This window comes from Lissotriton vulgaris, chromosome 9, assembly GCF_964263255.1.
Source record: "Lissotriton vulgaris chromosome 9, aLisVul1.2, whole genome shotgun sequence".
Lineage (NCBI taxonomy): Eukaryota > Metazoa > Chordata > Amphibia > Caudata > Salamandridae > Lissotriton > Lissotriton vulgaris.
The window spans coordinates 1,426,577-1,445,982 of record NC_141697.1 but is presented as its reverse complement, the minus strand read 5'-3'; the positions used below and the strand labels follow the sequence as shown (position 1 = coordinate 1,445,982).

General features: G+C 43.4%; 1 protein-coding gene across 1 annotated transcript in view; it reads left to right on the top strand.

Annotated features, from left to right (window-relative positions):
- LOC147689511 (uncharacterized) overlaps positions 1-15,148 on the top strand; it is a 120,090-nt gene extending 104,942 nt beyond the window's left edge. Inside the window, exon 2 of the mRNA XM_086936897.1 lies at positions 10,831-15,148. Coding sequence (XP_086793023.1) covers positions 11,543-13,234 — 1,692 coding nt within the window. The 5' untranslated portion in view covers positions 10,831-11,542 and the 3' untranslated portion in view covers positions 13,235-15,148. The remainder of the gene's footprint in view (positions 1-10,830) is intronic.
- The last annotated feature ends 4,258 nt before the right edge of the window (positions 15,149-19,406 follow it).

The following is a 19,406-nucleotide window of genomic DNA, read 5'->3' as shown; positions in this document are numbered from 1 at the left end:
GGGAGTTTTAGACTCCACGGCTCTCAGATGGATTTCGAAGGGTAGAAGATATAGTACGAGAGATGTGCTAGACACATTTATGCAGTGGGGAGAACCAACGCAGCGATACGTCTTTGATGAGATGTGCTCGTTGTTACGTGAAGAGATAGAAGAAGACGATGTCGAATCAGATTTGGAAGATTTAATTAGGGTTCAAAAGGAGTTTGCTGCTGGAATGATAGTGGGTGAGAAAATAAAACAAGCGATGGAACTCGTTTTAAGTTTTAGGAATGAACCATCTCTTCGTTCACCAAGAGATTTAGAGAAAGGTAAAATGAAGCTAAGTCGCCAATATCCTATGAGGGAAGTTCCTCCAATCTGGCGCGAAGCAGTGGCACGTGATGATAATGCTGGTATTGCAGGTGCTCCAGCGCAGTTCCAACGAGTGTGGATACACATTCCATGGAAGCGAGCAGAAGTATTAGCAGTGAAACAGGCCTTGCCAGATCCGCGTAAGAATCCAGCCGGATATTACAAAGAATTAACACAGACAGTTGAGGCTTGTATAATGAACTTAGCCGACATTGATATGTTGTTTGGTAATGTAGTTCCGCAACCAGTGTGGGCTAAAATTCGTAGAGAAGATCATCAAGTTGCTTTAGGTGGTGATTGGGCAGCTATCACTGCAGTAGATGGTCAACAAATAGGTGGTGCGAAACCTGAACCTTTGATCGCTAATCTGCCAGGTAGAATAATTGATCTAATGAAGACTCTGATGCCAGCATTGCGTGTTAATTGGGACAAGTTGTCAGCATGTAAGCAAAAGAAAGACGAAAGTGTCTCGGACTTCTTCACGAGGTTCGAAGAAACTTTTGTGGATCATAGTGGTCAGGACATGAGTACAGAAGGAGGACAAAGATTGTTTGTCGATAAATTTGTGCATAATTTGTTACCTGAATTATGCAATAAATTAAAAGACTCAGAAAGTGCGTGGGCTGTATCTACGACAGCGCAAATACTTGCGACTGCGCAGTACTACGAAAATAGGGATAAAGAGGAAAAGGAAAAATCAGAAAAGAAAACGAAAGATTTAAAAACTAAAGTTCTTTTGCAGCAGGCGTATCCGCCTCGCACGAACCAGACTAATACGCAGCAAAACTCATACCAAAGGACAGATTATAGTACATCAAGACCTCAATATCAGTGGAATCAATGCGCGTACTGCAAGAAAGAGGGTCACTATAAAAATGAATGTCCGATCTTAGCGCAGAATAATGCAGCAGCAGCTCAAAGAGGTCGTGGTGGTTTTGTGCAGAATTCTAGAGGACGAGGACGAGGTGCTATGCCTCCACAAACGAATGATCGTCCCTCCAATCACTTTGATCAACGAAATGGACAATCTGTTCAGCAAAATAGATCTCAGCAATATCTTGTTGAAGATTATTGTGAAGTAGAAGAGGGTTTTCAACAAAATGGGTACTAGGACAGCCATGGACAGAGAGAGGGAGTAGTATCAGTTCCAGTGGATCAGAGTGGGCCTTATGTCGCAGTAGCAACATCAGGTGTGGTCGAACCGTTTCTGTTGGATACTGGTGCCGCAAAAAGTTCTATCATGCATGCGAAACTCCCTGGCGCACCTTTGTCTGGCTCAACAAATGTTTCCGTAGGTTTTTCAGGCGCCCCTGTGTACAACCCGATATCTGGTCCTTTGTCTATTTCTGTTGGACCGTGCCAATTGAAAGCACCCCTGATTTTGACGACAGGTTGTAATGAAAATTTGCTTGGTTTAGATTTGTTAAAACGACTATATGCGACATTGTACTGTTCTCCGGAAGGGGTACAGCTTACACTGGGTAAAAATATCACCTCTCCGATGTACTTGTCAATGGACGCACTCCCGCCGGAGCTACGTTCACTCCCTGATTCTCTTTGGGCGACTGGTCCTAATGATGTAGGTCTCCTAGAAATTCCACCGTATGTAGTAACTTTGAAAGCAAATGTGAAATTTCCAAGAATTCCCCAGTATAAAATATCGAGTGAAGGTGAGCGTGCACTTTTATTGATTGTGCAAGATTTGATCAAGAAGGGTGTGGTTGAGGAAACTAGAGGAAATGTCTGTAACAGTCCTGTATTACCGATTCTGAAGCGAACTGACCCTACAAAACCTCCAGTTTATAGATTTGTCATAGACCTTAGAGAAGTTAATAAGATTGTAATTCCGCAGTTTCCTGTAGTGCCAGACATTACTGCCTTGTTAACATTGATACCTGCTACAGCTACATGGTTCTCAGTTATAGACCTAAAGAATGCTTTCTTTAGCATTCCGATAGCCGAAGAAAGTAGGGATATTTTCGGCTTCTGTCTAGGAGGTCGCAGTTTCAGATTTAAACGCGCTCCACAAGGCTATTGTGAAAGTCCATCCAGTTACAGTCAAGCTTTAAAAAGTCAGTTAGATTCTTTTGTCCTTCCTCCAGGTTCGGCCCTAGTGCAGTATGTAGACGATCTTTTAGTGGCTGCAGATGACAAGGAAACTTGCAAAGCAGCTACAATTTCCCTATTGCATCATTTGTCTAATTTGAATCATAAGGTGTCACCTTCAAAAATGCAATACTGCTGCCAAGAAGTGACCTACCTAGGTCATCTCTTGTCAAAGGAGGGAAGGAAGTTGACCCCAGAAAGAATAAAAGCAATTACGCAGATGAGTGTTCCACGCACACAGAGAGAAGTACGTGCCTTCCTAGGTATTACCTCTTACTGTAGGCAGTGGATCCCAAATTTTTCTCTTTTAGCAAAACCGTTGGTAGCTTTGACTGGGAAAAATGTTCCGAGTCCGGTGCCATGGTCTGATGAATGTCAAGAGAGTTTTACTGAATTGCGAAAAGCATTGTGTTCAGCTCCTGTATTGGGTACACCTGATTACAGCAAGCCATTCACGCTCTACGTTCACGAAAGAGAAGGTTGCGCGTTGAGTGTTCTGACACAGAAATTTGGTGATAAACAACGCCCTTGTGCGTATTTTTCATCAACATTAGATCCGGTAGCCAGAGCGTTACCTAGTTGTTTGAGGGCTACAGCGGCAGCTGCGGCTTCCATTCGACAATCTGCTGGTTTGGTGATGAACAATATGTTAGTGGTCATGGTTCCTCATGCAGTGGATACACTCATGAACCGAACGAAGACACAACACCTTACTAGTGCGAGATTATCTGGTTACGAGCTGACATTATTAGCGAGTCATATTCAGATCAAAAGATGCAATGTATTGAATCCAGCAACATTGTTGCCGACTGATCAAGAGTCGAGTGATTCTGAGCCACATGACTGTTATTTCAAAACGGAGGAAGAGACAAAAGGACGTATCGATTTAAAAGATACTCCTCTATCCAACCCAGATGGTACGCTGTATGTGGACGGGTCATGTTTTAAATTGGAGAATGGTGATGTGACTGCTGCTTATGCGGTAACGACTTTGAAGACGATTGTGGAGACTGCGAGAGTGAGTCAGAATTCTGCCCAAGCTGCAGAATTAATAGCTCTAACGAGAGCGTGTGTTTTAGCTAAGGGAAAGAGAGTGAATGTGTTTACAGACAGTCAGTACGCATTTGGCGTGGCCCATAGTTTTGGCCGGTTGTGGAGAGAAAGAGGTTTCATTACGTCCCATGGGACTAAGATCCAACATGGTCAGCTAGTTAACGACTTGTTGGAATCTCTAACCTTGCCGACTGAAGTTGCGATTGTGAAGTGCAGTGCTGCTCATAAAGCAATCACGGATGATGTTGGTCGTGGGAATGCCTTTGCTGATGAAGCTGCTAAGCAGACAGCTAGAGACACGATGAGTAGAATGTACGTTGCTACGTCTGCAAGATGGATTGCTGAGTCTGGAATGTGTGAAGACACTATGGAAAGTGTGAAAGAGATTCAGAAAGAAGCGACTGAGGAAGAGAAACGTGTATGGAGAGAAAGTACGGGCAAATTGGACTCAAATGGATGTTGGATTGATTTGACAGAACAGCAGCGTTGGATGTTGCCTGATGCATATGTGCTTGCAGTAGTGACGATGGCACATGGAGTTGCGCATATAAGTTCTAAAGGGATATGTAAGATGTTAGCTCCGGTCTGGAAGAATGAGGGAATCAGTAAGTGTGCAGAGAGAGTGGTGAAAAACTGCATGGTGTGCTTGATGCATAATCCTGGCAAGGGAACTCCAACTCCAGCTGGCCATTTCGCTCCTCCTTCCTGCCCCTTCGAAGTGATTCAGTTAGACTTCATTCACATGGAACGCTGCAACAATTTAAAGTACGTCCTGGTGGTAGTTTGTGCTTTTTCCAGGTGGATAGAAGCATACCCACTAAAAGACAACACTGCCCTATCAACTGCCAAAATTCTTCTCAAGGAATTTTTCCCTAGGTTTGGAATGCCACGGATCGTATGGTCAGATAACGGAAGTGAGTTTATAGGGAAAGTTATGCAGAGTGTGTGTGCTGGTCTAGGAGTGAAACAAAAATTCCACAGTGCAAACCATCCCCAGTCTGCTGGTTTAGTCGAGGGTTATAATGGCACTCTGAAGCTTAAGATAGCCAAAATACAAGCATCCACAGGTTTAGCCTGGCCAGACGCACTTCCTTTGGCCTTGTTATCAACAAGAGCAACAGTGCATTCTAGAATAGGGCTTTCTCCATATGAGATTGTGTTTGGCCGCCCGGCAAATATCTGGGGTGTGCCAAGGCCTAAACAATTGTGCTCCATTGAATATCCTATGTTGATAGACTACCTTTACGACTTGACTGCTAAATTGAGTCTTATTCATCAACAGGTCTTTGATGCTTTGCCAAAACCTCCGGAGAGTCCAGGGCATCAGCTGAAACCCGGCGACCACGTGGTGGTCAGAAATTTTGCGAGGACAAAGAATCTTCAACCTCGCTACATCGGCCCCTTCCAGGTCCTACTGGCAACGAGGACAGCCGTACGTGTCGCTGGCCGTAAGCATTGGATTCACGCCTCTCACGTAAAGCGTGTTCCTTTGCCGCTGCCCTACGACGACTGGGTGAAGAAGGGAATTGGTGCCTCCGAATCTGAAATTACTCCGAAATTTATCCCTTTCAGCGATGCCGATTTGATTACTGACACTTTGAAACCTGACTCTCCTCCTGAAAAGACTCCTTTGAACACTGAACATTTGACTCCGGCATCAGAAGGAACTTTGCTATCTGCGAACTTAAACTCTGCAACAACTACTAGTAATACACTATTTTCCGATCAGACAGTACCAGCGAAGAAGAGATACAACCTTAGAAGCCATAAAAAGGACAAATAAAGCAGGCAACTGCATATTGTGATTTTTGATATATTGAACCTTTTGCCTTCAGCCAGGAAGTTTGCTATTGTTTATTGTTTTTTTAAAATTGCCTTGCCGTCTGGGTAGCCGTAGGGTCGTGGCTGTGTGCCTAGTTTGAATTTGCAGGGGTCTGACACAAGGTCGATCTTTCTGTTAGTTCTGGGAACTCCCAGGGCTGATAGAGGCATTTTCATCTACGTACACATCATCAGTGGTCGCGAGCGGATTGTAGAAGATGGAGCTTCCTGCGCTGCAACGAAAGAATGTGATTTACGTTCGCAGAAACAGACTTAATAGAATTCTTCACAGCAAATGTTTCTTGATGCAATGTGCTGTTACATTTTTGATTGTTTTAGCAACATTGGTGGGTGGAATCGTCTTTAGCATAAATTTGATTTTTGTTCCAGTTTCTACAGTACCTCCCCTTAACCCTGCTATTTCTACTGTTTCCTCTATACACTCTTTTCACCCGTTTCCGGAACATGAGCAAGCCAGACGCTCAGAATTCACCAACAACACTTTTGTACAGCTCTTGCACCAACACCAACTGGTAGTTAACACTACAGACTGCTGGGTATGTGGCTTGATACCTCACACTATGGATAAAGGTATTCCATATCTGGTTTTGCCTTACAGCTATAATGGATCATTTCAGGCCTTCCAAACCATCTTTGCTTATGCCCTTGAAACCTATCCTCCACGTCCACCACGTTCCACTAAATATAACTCTGCTAACAAAGCTTTAGTCCAGGGAATTATTGACATGGTCAAGGACGTCAATAATACTCCATCATACCCTAGAGACGAATTGCGAGTATATTTAAGTTGGAATACTTCAGAGTATCGCCTTAGTTTAGGAGAAAGCAAGCGTAAAAGCTCAACTCCAATCTGGGTCGTACCTCACCGAGGTCAGGTCTGTTTGCAAGGTAATGGGAGAAATCCGAGAGCTCAGCTAGGGAGGAGTGAGTGCGTAGAGACTTATGTGTTTCCGGCTAACTCTTCCCCTGCCTTTCTTACTGCTAGGGGTACCTATTTCATTTGTCGAGACAGAGCTTATACATGGTTGCCTGCCGACTTCTCAGGATCATGTTATATTGCTCGATTATTGCCTCCGACATACACTGCTTCACCCGATTACCACAGAACAAGAGTAGCGAGAGGTGTCTTCAGCAAGGAAGATACCGCTGGTCAGGAAGCCGGAGACTTCTTCAAAGGCTTCCTTCCGTTCTGGGGACCTATGGCCAATAGTAGAAACATACGTCAGCTAACACGGGTAGTTGAATCTACTATTACTGAAACTGCTGGTGCCCTTAGCAATCTGACAGCTGAGCTTCAGGCGGATAGGCTCATGACGTTGCAGAACCGTATGGTTCTAGACGTTATACTTGCAGATCGAGGTGGGGTATGCAGAATGATCCAATCGAGCTGCTGTGTCTTTATTCCTAATAATGCTCCAACAGTCTATGAGGCGATCTCTAAGTTGCACAAGATTTCAGACTCCATACATGTAGACAAGGGAAACTGGTCCTTCATGGAGTGGTTTTGGACTCTGATCTCAGCGTGGGGATGGAAGGTTTTAATGGTCATTGGTGTCATCCTAGTATTCCTATTCTCATGTTGTCTGATTATCCAGTGTGGTCCTGCTCTGTGTAGTCTTTGTGCTGCGACTTGTCTCAGAAAACCACCTGCGTTTGGAGAAAAGACACGAGAAAGGATGATGATACAACAACATGTCACTGACCTGATGAGCATAGAACTAGATTCTGACATAGACTGAGTAATTGCCTATGTAAGGGCAAAAGGAGGGTCTGAGGTTCCGTGACGGTTCTGTGACGACTTGAAACCGTGTTTTTAAGTTTGTCGGAAATACCTAATATTGGTATCAGTGAACCGCAAATGATCCATTTAGTATATCCTAGTGTTTTCGCTACGCTACGAGCAAGAGCACTCCTTCCATTGACATATTTCTGATATACCCACGGCATCCATCTTAGACCATGGCCACCGCCATTTTGTGTTTCCTTGCCCTCACATATGCAATAGCCTCGGATCACTTCATTCACTCCACTTTGATTAAGGACACGTAGCCTTAGCCGGAGATTCACCTCTTACATGACACGTGCACCTTAAACCAGATCACGCTGTAGCTGCATGACTCGACAAAGGCTGCCTCCTCTGCCCGAGGCCAGCCCTGCCAAACTGGTCTTCGTGTCCATTGTACCTGATCATGATTAGGCGGCCGAAGCCGGTAGCCTTGCCCATTTACAACCCACAAACATCCCTTATCCCACTTTTCTATCTCCCACACCTGGCTCTGTTTCTTTCTTTCTGAATCTTTATTAGGGGGAGGTAACGAACTTTACGATGAGGCGGTCCGGGTCCTGAATGCAATATTGACAGGGAATTGTGACAAACTAGTGGGAACCCCTCTCTTCGCAATGTTTGGCCCCAGATATTATCGACGGTTCCTGTGTAACACTAAATATTTATTGTTTTAGACACGAAGGTTTTGGGAATGTATTACATGTAAAGAATTTGCCCCTAGCATAAAAAACCGTATATAAGGAGCAACCCACTTTGTACAAATCGAACAGGCTCCTAGTTTCTGCCCGTGTGTAGATTCTGTGACTTCTGTGTCCCTGCAGTAATAAACCTTTGGTCTTTGACGCCACCATCGAGAAGCCCGTGTTTCTGTTCATTTGTGCACCAAGGCAGGTGGAACTCCGGGGTCTTTGGGTGTTGTACCCTGACACCTCTGGACGGAACCAAAAAGTCCAGAACTCCAATCACAACAACTAAAATACTAGAGAATCATAACATGAACATAGAATAAGGAGCCAGAAAAGGGGGTGGTGATGAACAGAGTGTCTGAATTAAGCAGACCACTCTTACCCAGTCCAAAGATCAGGGCTTGATCCATCACCGTTTTTTAGCTCACTGCACCATCCCAGCTCAGAACTTGGCTATATGCAAATTAGTCTGACCCTGGCCCAGTGCATCATGGGAACAGGGCAGACCAAACTACCAAGCCAATTCTTATACTGGGAAGGAAACAAGCTACCGGGGACCGGTTTCTGGCATTTCAGCCGTCTTCGGCCCGGCTTGCTTGAATCCTGATGGTGCAATGAGCTAGGGACTCACATCTGAGTATACCCTTCCACGCTTATGGTGGACAAAAATGATTCAGAAAAGGGGGTGGTAGCTTGTTTCCTTCCCAGTATAAGAATTGGCTTGGTAGTTTGGTCTGCCCTGTTCCCATGATGCACTGGGCCAGGGACAGACTAATTTGCATATAGCCAGGTTCTGAGCTGGTATGGTACAGTGAGATAAATAACGGTGATGGATCAAGCCCTGATCTTTGGACTGGGTAAGAGTGGTCTGCTTAATTCAGACACTCTGTTCATCACCACCCCCTTTTCTGAATCGTTTTTGGCCACTATAGGTGTGGCAGGGTATACTCAGACATGAGTCCCTTTCTCACTGCACCATCAGGATTCAAGCAAGCCGGGCCGAAGACGACTGAAATGCCAGAAACCGGTCCCCGGTAGCTTGTCTCCTTTCTGGTGAAGAATTGGCTTGGTAGTTTAGTCTGCCCTGTTCCCATGATGCACTGGGCCAGGGACAGACTAATTTGCATATAGCCAGGTTCTGAGCTGGGATGGTACAGTGAGATAAATAACGGTGATGGATCAAGCCCTGATCTTTGGACTGGGTAAGAGTGGTCTGCTTAATTCAGACACTCTGTTCATCACCACCCCCTTTTCTGAATCGTTTTTGGCCACTATAGGTGTGGCAGGGTATACTCAGACATGAGTCCCTTTCTCACTGCACCATCAGGATTCAAGCAAGCCGGCCCGAAGACGGCTGAAATGCCAGAAACCGGTCCCCGGTAGCTTATCTCCTTTCTGGTGAAGAATTGGCTTGGTAGTTTAGTCTGCCCTGTTCCCATGATGCACTGGGCCAGGGACAGACTAATTTGCATATAGCCAGGTTCTGAGCTGGGATGGTACAGTGAGATAAATAACGGTGATGGATCAAGCCCTGATCTTTGGACTGGGTAAGAGTGGTCTGCTTAATTCAGACACTCTGTTCATCACCACCCCCTTTTCTGAATCATAGAATAAGGAGCAGCAGAACTCAATATTTTGGATATTGTAAAGCATGGCCTCACTTACATACCTTATAAACATGAGCATGTGGTGCTTTGGAATGCCGGGCTAATATCATCTGTCTTCTGCTCTCTCGTGCAGTGTCCTCGCAAGTCTAAAATCTTTTGTCCCACCAGACCATATAAGCAACAAATACTGCTGTCCAATGCTTACAAGGCTGCTGGTGGCAGCGGGTGAGACTAACACTATCTGCCTGGCAATTTCCCCACCTTTACCACAGCCTCATAGTTAGTGGCTAGGCAGCAATACTGTGGGAGAGTGAGGAGTTAAGATGACAATCTCGGACTAACTCCGAGTTAGAGTTCAGAAAGGCGCTGAACACCTGGCTCTTTGGACAACAGGAATAACTGCACAGATCCCTCTGCTCTGCTATCCGCCATTTTCAGCGCTGGGACACCTCGCCTGAGGCAGCTACGCGCTTTACAAATGCTCGTATTATTAATGGGGGCCAAAATACTAGGTGATGTTGGAGGAAAAACCAAAGACGGGTAGAATAGTTGTGAATTACTGTATACTTCGGTATCACTAGTGGAGCACTGTTAATACACCATGTTGGTGCTGGCAGTACGATGCTAAGAAGAGAAAGCACCATCATAAAGTTGACAAAACATGGCACCCACAGTGGGATTTCACTCCAGCTTCAAAGCATCTACCACTGCTGAGAGCTGAGTGATTACTATTTCTATCTTGGTTTGTTCTAGGGTCTTAATACAAGTAAGCACAAATCAAAGTGAGATATCAAAAATAGTAAACAATGCTTTTATGAAATGGTGTTGCAAATCCCGCTGTAACATCACTTCTTTACCTAATATAAGAGGGTCAGGATGTTGATTTAATTAACTATCAAAACTGATGTGCTGGCTGCAGTGTTCTCTGTATACTTTGAATAAAGATCTTAAAATCAGATCATGTTTCTAGTAATCAGTTTAATTGAGGTATTGAAATATCAAAAATATTTTGAAGAATTATTTAAAAAAAGGCAAAACATTGCTTTTCTTCAAAGATTTATCCCAAAATGTGTTGCTCTCTGTCTTTCTCTCTCCATCTGTTATTCTTTCTCCAGCTCTGTTTTCCATCTAATTTTCTCATCTCTCTCACCATCAATCTCTTATTGCTTTCTTCAGCCCTCAAGCTGAATCTTTCCTCAACAGTTTCCTCTCTTTTCCTTCCTTCCTCTTTCTTTCTGGGTCCCCCCAATGCCACCATCTCTCTACTCACTTGTTGTCTATGCTCTAAGTTATGAAGTGTTCATAATTTGTTTTCTAGATAAGTTATGAGCTGTGTATAGACAATCTTCTGCATGCAGCCTATGCTTTTAATGATTTCAGATCTCTTTACTTCCAACAGATCCATGAATTTATAAATTGATGACGAATATTGAAGAAAATATTATACTGGAAAACTATCAGATCTCAGGAAGAAGAATTAGAAATTGCACTCTTGGCTACTCAAAATTTAAGAATGCAGTAAAAGACTGAAGCATTCCCTTGTGATCAGACACACCCTGCAAGAAGCTGACCGTGAAATCCAGTGAAGAAAGCGTATGTGCACATCCACATTAGGAAACCATGAGGCCTGTTTGATAAGAAATCATTGGAACAGCACTGTTACATAAAATCCAGCAGAAAAATGTGCACAACAGTGCTCTTGGCCTGATATCAGTATAATGTGGCTACAACAAGACTCAACCATGCTGTTCTGTTAGCGTAATTACCAGACCTTGTCAGCCACACCTTACAAACCAGAAACAAATCCACACACGGAGAATCCATGAAGTGTGACCACACAGGGTAAGGTGAAAATAAAGAGGGGGCCCTGTTGTTTTACAAGGCACATCATTTTCTGGAATGGGCGTACCCTATAACAAGACTTGTTCTTAGTTTACTTTTTTAAATAATGTGATCCGTTATAAAGACTGCATGCCTCCCGTACAGATGCCATGCACTTCAGCAGTGCGTCAATGTTGGTATCCTTTCAACTGTTTAGTTAAATTGGAATGCACATTTCTGAAATACTGTACTCATGCAGATAATTTGACTGTCTTCATGTTTTAGCTACTATGATGGCCCATGAGCAAACACATTCATTGGATGCTTGCAAAAAAGTTGTAAATCAACAGGCTCATACCTCAATAGAAGAACTATTCACATGCAATGAATTTGTGAATAACGATACATTTTCATCACACCTAGAACCCCATCAGGGAACACACACAGAGGGAAAACCATACAGGTGCAAAGAAAGTTGGAATAGCTTCAGTCAATCTTCAGCCCTAACGATCCACCAGAGAACACACATTGGAGAAGAAACGTACTCCTGCAACAAATGTGGGAAGATCTTTAGTGAACCTTCAAAAATAAGTGCCCATCAGCAAATACACACAGAAGACAACCAAATCACATGCAGTGAATGTGGGTTGAGCTTCAGCCAATCATTATCACTAAGATGTCATTTTGAAACGCACATGGGGGGAAATGCATACACCTGCAGTGAATGTGGGATGCACTTTGAATACTCATCCTACCTAAGGGATCATCTGCAAACGCACACTGGAGAAAAATCCTACGGTTACAGTGACTGTGGGGAGAATGTTTATGAGGCATCAGACCTAAAGCTCCATCAGCAAACACACAGTGGACAAAAACTGTACAGCCAAAGTTTGTGCTGGAAGCCCTTGAAACACTCATCAAAGCCAGAGTGTCATCTAAAAACACACAGCGGGGGGAATGCATACATATGCAATGAATGTGGGAAAAGCTTTAAATATTTATCAATGCTGGAGCGCCATCTACGAACTCATACAGGAGAAAAACCATATGCGTGCAGTGAATGTGGGAAGAGTTTTAATGAGTCCTCAAACCTAAGGGTCCATCAGCGAACACACACCGGGGAAAAACCATATAGGTGTAGTGAATGTGGGAAACATTTTAATCAATTATCACACCTAAAAACCCATCTACGAATACACACAGGAGAAAGGACGCACATGTGCAGTGAATGTGGGATGAGCTTTAGTCAGTCATCAACACTAAAGTGCCATCTGCAAATTCACACAGGAGAAAAATCACACACATGCAGTGAATGTGGGAAAAGCTTTACTCAGTCAACAAATCTAATGGTACATCTGAGAATACACACAGGAGAAAAGCCATACAGCTGCAATGAATGCGGGAAGAACTTTTCACAGTTGTCAGCACTAAAGATACATCAGAAAATGCATACAGGAGAAAAACCGTACAGGTGCATTATATGTGGGAAGAGTTTTAATCAGTCATTTTACCTTAAGGTCCATCAGCGAATGCACACAGGAGAAAAAACATATGAGTGCAGTGAATGTGGGAAGAGGTTTAATAGATCATCAAATCTAAGGTCTCATCAGCGAACACACACAGGAGAAAAGTCACACAGGTGTAGTGAATGTGGAAAGAGTTTCTGTCAGTCATCAACACTAAGACGCCATCTGCAAATCCACACAGGAGAAAAAGCACATGTCTGCAATGAATGTGGGAAGAGTTTTATTCAGTCTTCACACTTAAGGAACCATCAGCGTATACACACTGGAGAAAAGCCATATATGTGCAGTGAATGCGGAAAGAAATTTAGAAACTCATCATACTTACAAGTCCATCAGAGAAGACACACTGGGGAAAAACCATACCCATGTAGTGAATGTGGAAAGTGCTTTAATGACTCATCACACCTTTGGCGCCATCAGCAAACTCACAAAGGAAAAAACAAACAGGTGCAGTAAATATGGGAAGATATATAATTAGTCATCAAATCTAAGAACCTATCAGCGAACACACACAGGTGATTCACTGTAAGTGTGCAGTAAATGTGGATTAAGAATTGAGTTTGAGTTAGTCATTACTATGCATATGCATCTGCACATCCACACTGCAGAAAAGACAGGCCCATCGCACACAAACGGTGCCCAAATCTGGCCCAGGGATCAGTTGAGTAGTGGCAACAGATGCAGTTCTGTACAAATAATAATACTTGGTGTGGTATTTGTACATTGTGAACGTTCCTGTCCCTAAAACAGCAAGCAGAAATTGAATTTTATAGACCCAAAAAGGCATAAGGTTGGACCAGATTACCTAAATTGAGGAATATTAAAAATGGTTAAGAAAATTATCCTAGAAAGCCTTGGCATATCAATAAGCATTATTATTCATGTGTTCTAAAAGAAATCCCAACAGGAAGACACTGACTGCAGTGAAATTCCATACGGTGGAGCGAATGTGGGACGTGGTTTAAAACTCTAGTCCAGAACACATCATCAAGCACATATGCGGTATAAATTTGGAGGAAATAGATAAATAATACAACTGTAGATTGATAGCTCCTCCATTTTCAAGCGTTGGCTGAATACCTTCACCCAGAATAAAACAAAAATGCAACCCATCCAACCTGTGCAAAGGGGTTTGTTTATGGTGATAGAAATAGTGCAAAAACTACAATTCCCCCACTGTTGTGATGCCAGATCATGGTAAGTCTGTTCATGTTTTAACAAGGGGAACAATCGGGAACTTGTCTCCTACAGGAAAAAGAAGAGGGCATGATATTCTTTCCTGGACCTTCAAATATAAGAACAATCTAATGTTCAGATATTTCTAGGCCACGTACCCTAAACGACTGGAACATTGAGTCATAAAACTTGTTAATAAAAAGCTAGAAAACTGGAACTTGTACAAAAAAAACCCAGTTTGTTTGAAAATATCCAAACTGGATTTCCAGATACAGCAAATAAAATAAATGTCAGTGTGTATAGGCAATTGCAGTCTAGAGTGAGTAAAACATACATTTTATTTTATTTTTAGAGTTTTCTATAGCGATAGCCAGACCCAAGGTAGGGTATCAGAGCGCTTTACATAATGAACACAATATTATATATCGCATATAGTGCACACGTGGCATACAAACAACCATGTCATAAAAGTGATAAACACAGCATAACTTAGTTCCGAGAAAAAGCAGAAAAGAAAGTAATTCTGAGTGATAAGACAGTTCGAGACTGTAAGTTAGAAAAGGAAGTTGAAAAGTAAAGAAAGAACACTGCACAGAGGTAGAAAAAGTCCACACCTGTGGCAAGCCACATACTGACATCCCATGGCGCATCATATTTGGGGAAACAACAGTGATATCATTAAGAGTCAAAGATTAAATGTGTTGAAGCATTTCTACAAAGCAAATCCAGATTTGTCAGCGAGAAACTATAATTTTACTGAATGCTCAAACTGAAAAACACCAGGCCCGGTTAATGCTACAGTGTCAGGCACAAACAAATACCTGTGTATGAGCACATCACCAAAGCCTCAAAAAGTGACCTTTGTCACCTTAAATCAACACCAACCATTGCCAGGGCTAAACATTCCTAATATCTTTACACTTGCTCTGGAGTTCTACAAAGTGAAGTGCATTGCAGATAGTCTTTCATTAGATGAAGGAAAGGAAGAAGGTGAATGAGCAAGATGAGGAAAGCTACTTTTCATAAAGCTGGACCAACAGAAAAAAGACAACTGGAGAATGTATAAGAGTACTGGAAAATGCAAGTAACTTTTGTTGAATCTCTATATTATCCAGGATCTGATATGCACACACACACTGCTTTACTCTGTATAAAGAAATAACATATCTAAGGGCCAATAAATGTTTTTTCATACACTGTTGTAGATTGTCTCACAATGGGTTTCTGGATGCTAACGCCTCTTGGCATGAGTGAAGGAAGTGGCCCGATTAGGGTCACCTGGGTCACTCACGACCACCTCTCAGCCTCACATACCAAATGAAGTGTCGGTCAGACAGTAGAGAATACAAACCAATATATACAACAGGATGTGGGAGCACACCGCTGACCTCTCAGGCAAGGATCGTCCCTGGCATGCTGGGAAATGCAGTCTCTTGTAGCTCGCTCCGATATTTTTGAGTGTTTCGCCAAGGTTGGCGCAGACAGTGCTGATCTCTGGACACATGTTTCTGGTTTATTAACCGTCATCAGTAGAGAATACAGTCTTGTATTTTGGGGTTTGCGGAGTAGGCTGCCAAACATTATATCAGGTCGGGTACCTCTCATTGGCGCGCAGGTGCTTCATCAACGAGCTCGTAAGCTCAATGACTCACAGGAGTACTTTAAATAGACAACAGGATGTGGGAGCACACCGCTGACCTCTCAGGCAAGGTTCGTCCCTGGCATTCTAGGAAATGCAGTCTCTTGTAGCTCGCTCCGATATTTTAGAGTGTTTCGTCAAGGTTGGCGCAGACAGTGCTGATCTCTAGACCTGTGTTTCTGGTTTATTAACCTTCATCAGTAGAGAACACAGTCTTGTATTTTGGGGTTTGCGGAGTAGGCTGCCAAACATTATATCAGGTCAGGAACCTCTCACTTGCATGCAGGTGCTTTATCCACGAGCTCGTCAGCTCAATGACTCACAGGAGTACTTTAACTAGATAACAGTAATGCTAAGGGGCGAACTGTGCTGGGAGGTCAGCAGTGTGCTCCCACCCTTTTCTGTTTCAAAAGGCTCCCATGAGCCATGTAGCGGACGAGCTAGTGGAGATGCACCTGTGCTCCTGTGAGAGGTACTGAGACCTGTAAGAATTGTGGCAGCCTGCTCAGCAAACCCCAGAAGAAAATCGTTTTTGATCTCTACTGATGAAGGACGAAATGCGACACGAAAAGACACCTATGCACCCGGCTTCCCTGGGTGAGGTAACTCGAGTACTTCGGTGCTCACATGGGTGTTGACTCTCGAAGTGTCCTAGCTTAAAGGGGTTTTACCATAGTCCATCCGCAAGCATCCTTTTTCAGTAACTTTGTAACTTCTTCGTTCTACATTATAAGTCAATGGTTATTCGCAACTGTGTTTAGACACTGCAATCGTCTCCCGTGGGTCTCCTACTTCCTAACCTTTGGTTGTCTAGTGTAGCCCCAGCGATGCCCTAGGCCTATTCCCTATTCCTGAAGTGGTTCTTATACCACTTACTTAGTATATGGTTTGTGAGGCCCCAAGGGCAAAACTGTATTTGTGCAACTTATAGTATGCTTAATGAGTAACTTGTAATGTATTTTGATCTCTGACATCATGAAGAGTTCAGAGGGGTTGTGTTAGTAATAAATACATATATATTTGATATATACCTTGTGTGTTGTCCTTTCATTTGGTTCTCCAGGGATTACAATTGGTAAAAACGGCTTGCTTCACATGCTCTCTGAGGTTTTAGCCTAAGACTGCTGGTCCATGCTACCAGTAGGATAGCTTGTCTATAAGGTTGACTTTACAACCACCATCAATAAGGGTCGTTTAGACTGGTGCAAGGTGCCCACTAGAATATTGGACAACATATGCCAGGCTAAATTCTCACAGCAGCCTGCTCAGCAAACCCCAGAAGAAAATCGTTTTTGATCTCTACTGATGAAGGATACAATCCAGAAACACATGTGTCTAGAGATGACAGCACTAATCTGAGCCAACTTTGGTGGAACACTCCAGCAAAATACCAAGCAAGCGTACACTGCAAACTGCATTTACCATAATGGTAAGGGGCGAACTGTGGTGGGAGGTCAGCAGTGTGCTTCCACCCCAGCCTGTTACAAACCAATATATGTTTATTCAGTTACACTCAGAGTGGAGCCCAGTGTGCCAAGTCGCTTAGGAGTGCTGCAGAGGGACTGACATCAGCAAGCATACAGACACACAATGTACATTTCAGGACCAACGAAGGCACGTCCACAATGGAATTTTCCAAGCAGATGCAGCAAAACAGTGGAATACAAAAAAAGTACGTTTCGATTCTGAGGCCGGGCACACACTATCTACTATCCAAGCTCGTCCTGTCAGTGCCCGCCACTAGACAAGGAGGAGAAGGCCTATATCTAAAGGGAAAGGTATGCTCTAATAAGAACAGTGTATTCAATAGTGAAACAAAACTTACCCTTGGAGAAACAAAACCTAACAGAGGCCTTTTCTCGGAAATAGAGTATACGTTTCCAGTACGACACAAAATGGCGCTGGCGTAGAAAATGGCGTCGCAAAAGCTAACATACATAGAACAATGCGCGAACATGAATTTTCTATTCTAACAGACTCATACAAAAAAAACTGATAACGGCAGCGTAGCTCATCTCATCCGTTTGATAATAAATACAATTTGGTATCAGACCGAGGTTTTGATTTTGATTCAGCCAGAATTACTGAAATAAAACAGGTACAGTAACATACCACATTCAAGATATAAATAAAATAACAGGTTGTTGTCAGGAAACAATAGAGACAAATTCCCAATTATGGCCATGCTAATACATATGTTATTCCTCACTGATGTCTGTGTAAGGCCGAGAGACCCGTATAGATGGCGAATGAGCGATGGTGGATTAAGGATAGATAAGTTAGAGGTACACTTATGAAAGAAACAACACAATATTGTGAAATAAATCTAGGACAACTGGACTCACCTATAACATTAGGGGCAGCCTATAAGGTGGTAATTTGGAGAGAGCGGCCATCAGTTCTATTTCACATCACAAAAAAGAAAAACAACACTTACTTAATAAACTAGAGGGAGATGCCCTCATGGCAGAACAACAGTACAGAGCTAACGTGACAGAAGACCACTTAAGTAAATTTAAGCAAACAAAACTTCACCATGAACAAATTAGACAGAATATGCTGATAAAACATGGTTAGCAGCCCAAAGTAGACTACGTGCAAGGAGACAAAAATTGAAAGCTGACGCACTGGCTTGCATGCAGGGAAGTGGTGCCTAGACATACACACCAAATCTGAGATAAGGAAGGAAATTACCAGAACGAAATATCAACTATATTTGCACAACATTAAAGGCATTATACCAGCAAACCACTCTGAATCCACTAGACCAGCACCAAGACTTCCTGTCGGCTATCTCCTTGTCTATATTTTTAGACCTAGATATTGTAGGAAAGTAGGATCTTTCTGATATAAATACCCCCACTTTTTGCCTGGTGTCAGTGTGTTTGACTGTAGTTCACTGGAATCCTGCTAACCAGGGCCCCAGTGGAAGTGCACTTGCCTCTAAATTTGATGGTAATAACTTAGGACACCTGACAATTGGCATACTGGGGAACAACTGTAAGCCCCTAGTATATCGTACTGAGGTATCCAGGGCATTGGCACCCTAGGGGTCTCCCAATGGCTGCAGCATGTATTGTGCCACCCATGTGAGTCCATGCATACTGTGTCTGCAGAGCGGCTGTGGCCGTCTGTGTGAAATGGTGCCTGCACCTTTTGCTTTAGATATAAGATCTCCCTTATATCCCAGTCACTGCACTTTAAACCTATAAGTCACCCTTAAGGTAGGCCCTTCAGTCCAAGGGCAGGGTGCATGATTATAAGTGTATGGGTACCCCTGCATGAGCAGAGGTACCCCTACAAACACCAGACTCCATTCTCTGGGCTTTGTAAGTGCGGAACAGCCATTTTAAGGTATTTAGCAGACACCTCGCATGTCGAGATGCTTAACTACATAATTGATGCTCCAAAATGATTGGTGTCAAACATGTTGGAATCAAACAACTGCACTGATTGCAGTGTTCATTGCATGATACCTTTTACTGCAGGGCTCCTTAGAGGACTCACCAATACCTCCTGTGTTGCCTTACAGGGTTTTCCTGCCCACCCATGCTGCTGCTGGCCTCAGACACTGTTCTGCCCCCCGCTGATGAGCCTATCTCGGGCTGGAGAAGCTAAACAAAGGATTTCCTGCGAAGGAGGTGTGACCACCTCTCCTTTAGCATTAGGTCAGTGGGGGAGCTTTCGAGCACAACCAAACATTTGGTGCCCTCCTGGCATTAACCTGTTTGGCTCATTTCAGAGCACTTGGCTCCTGTTGTGTCACAAAACTACACAAAAGATAGGGGCATGTCCACCCCCTGTCCAGTTTCT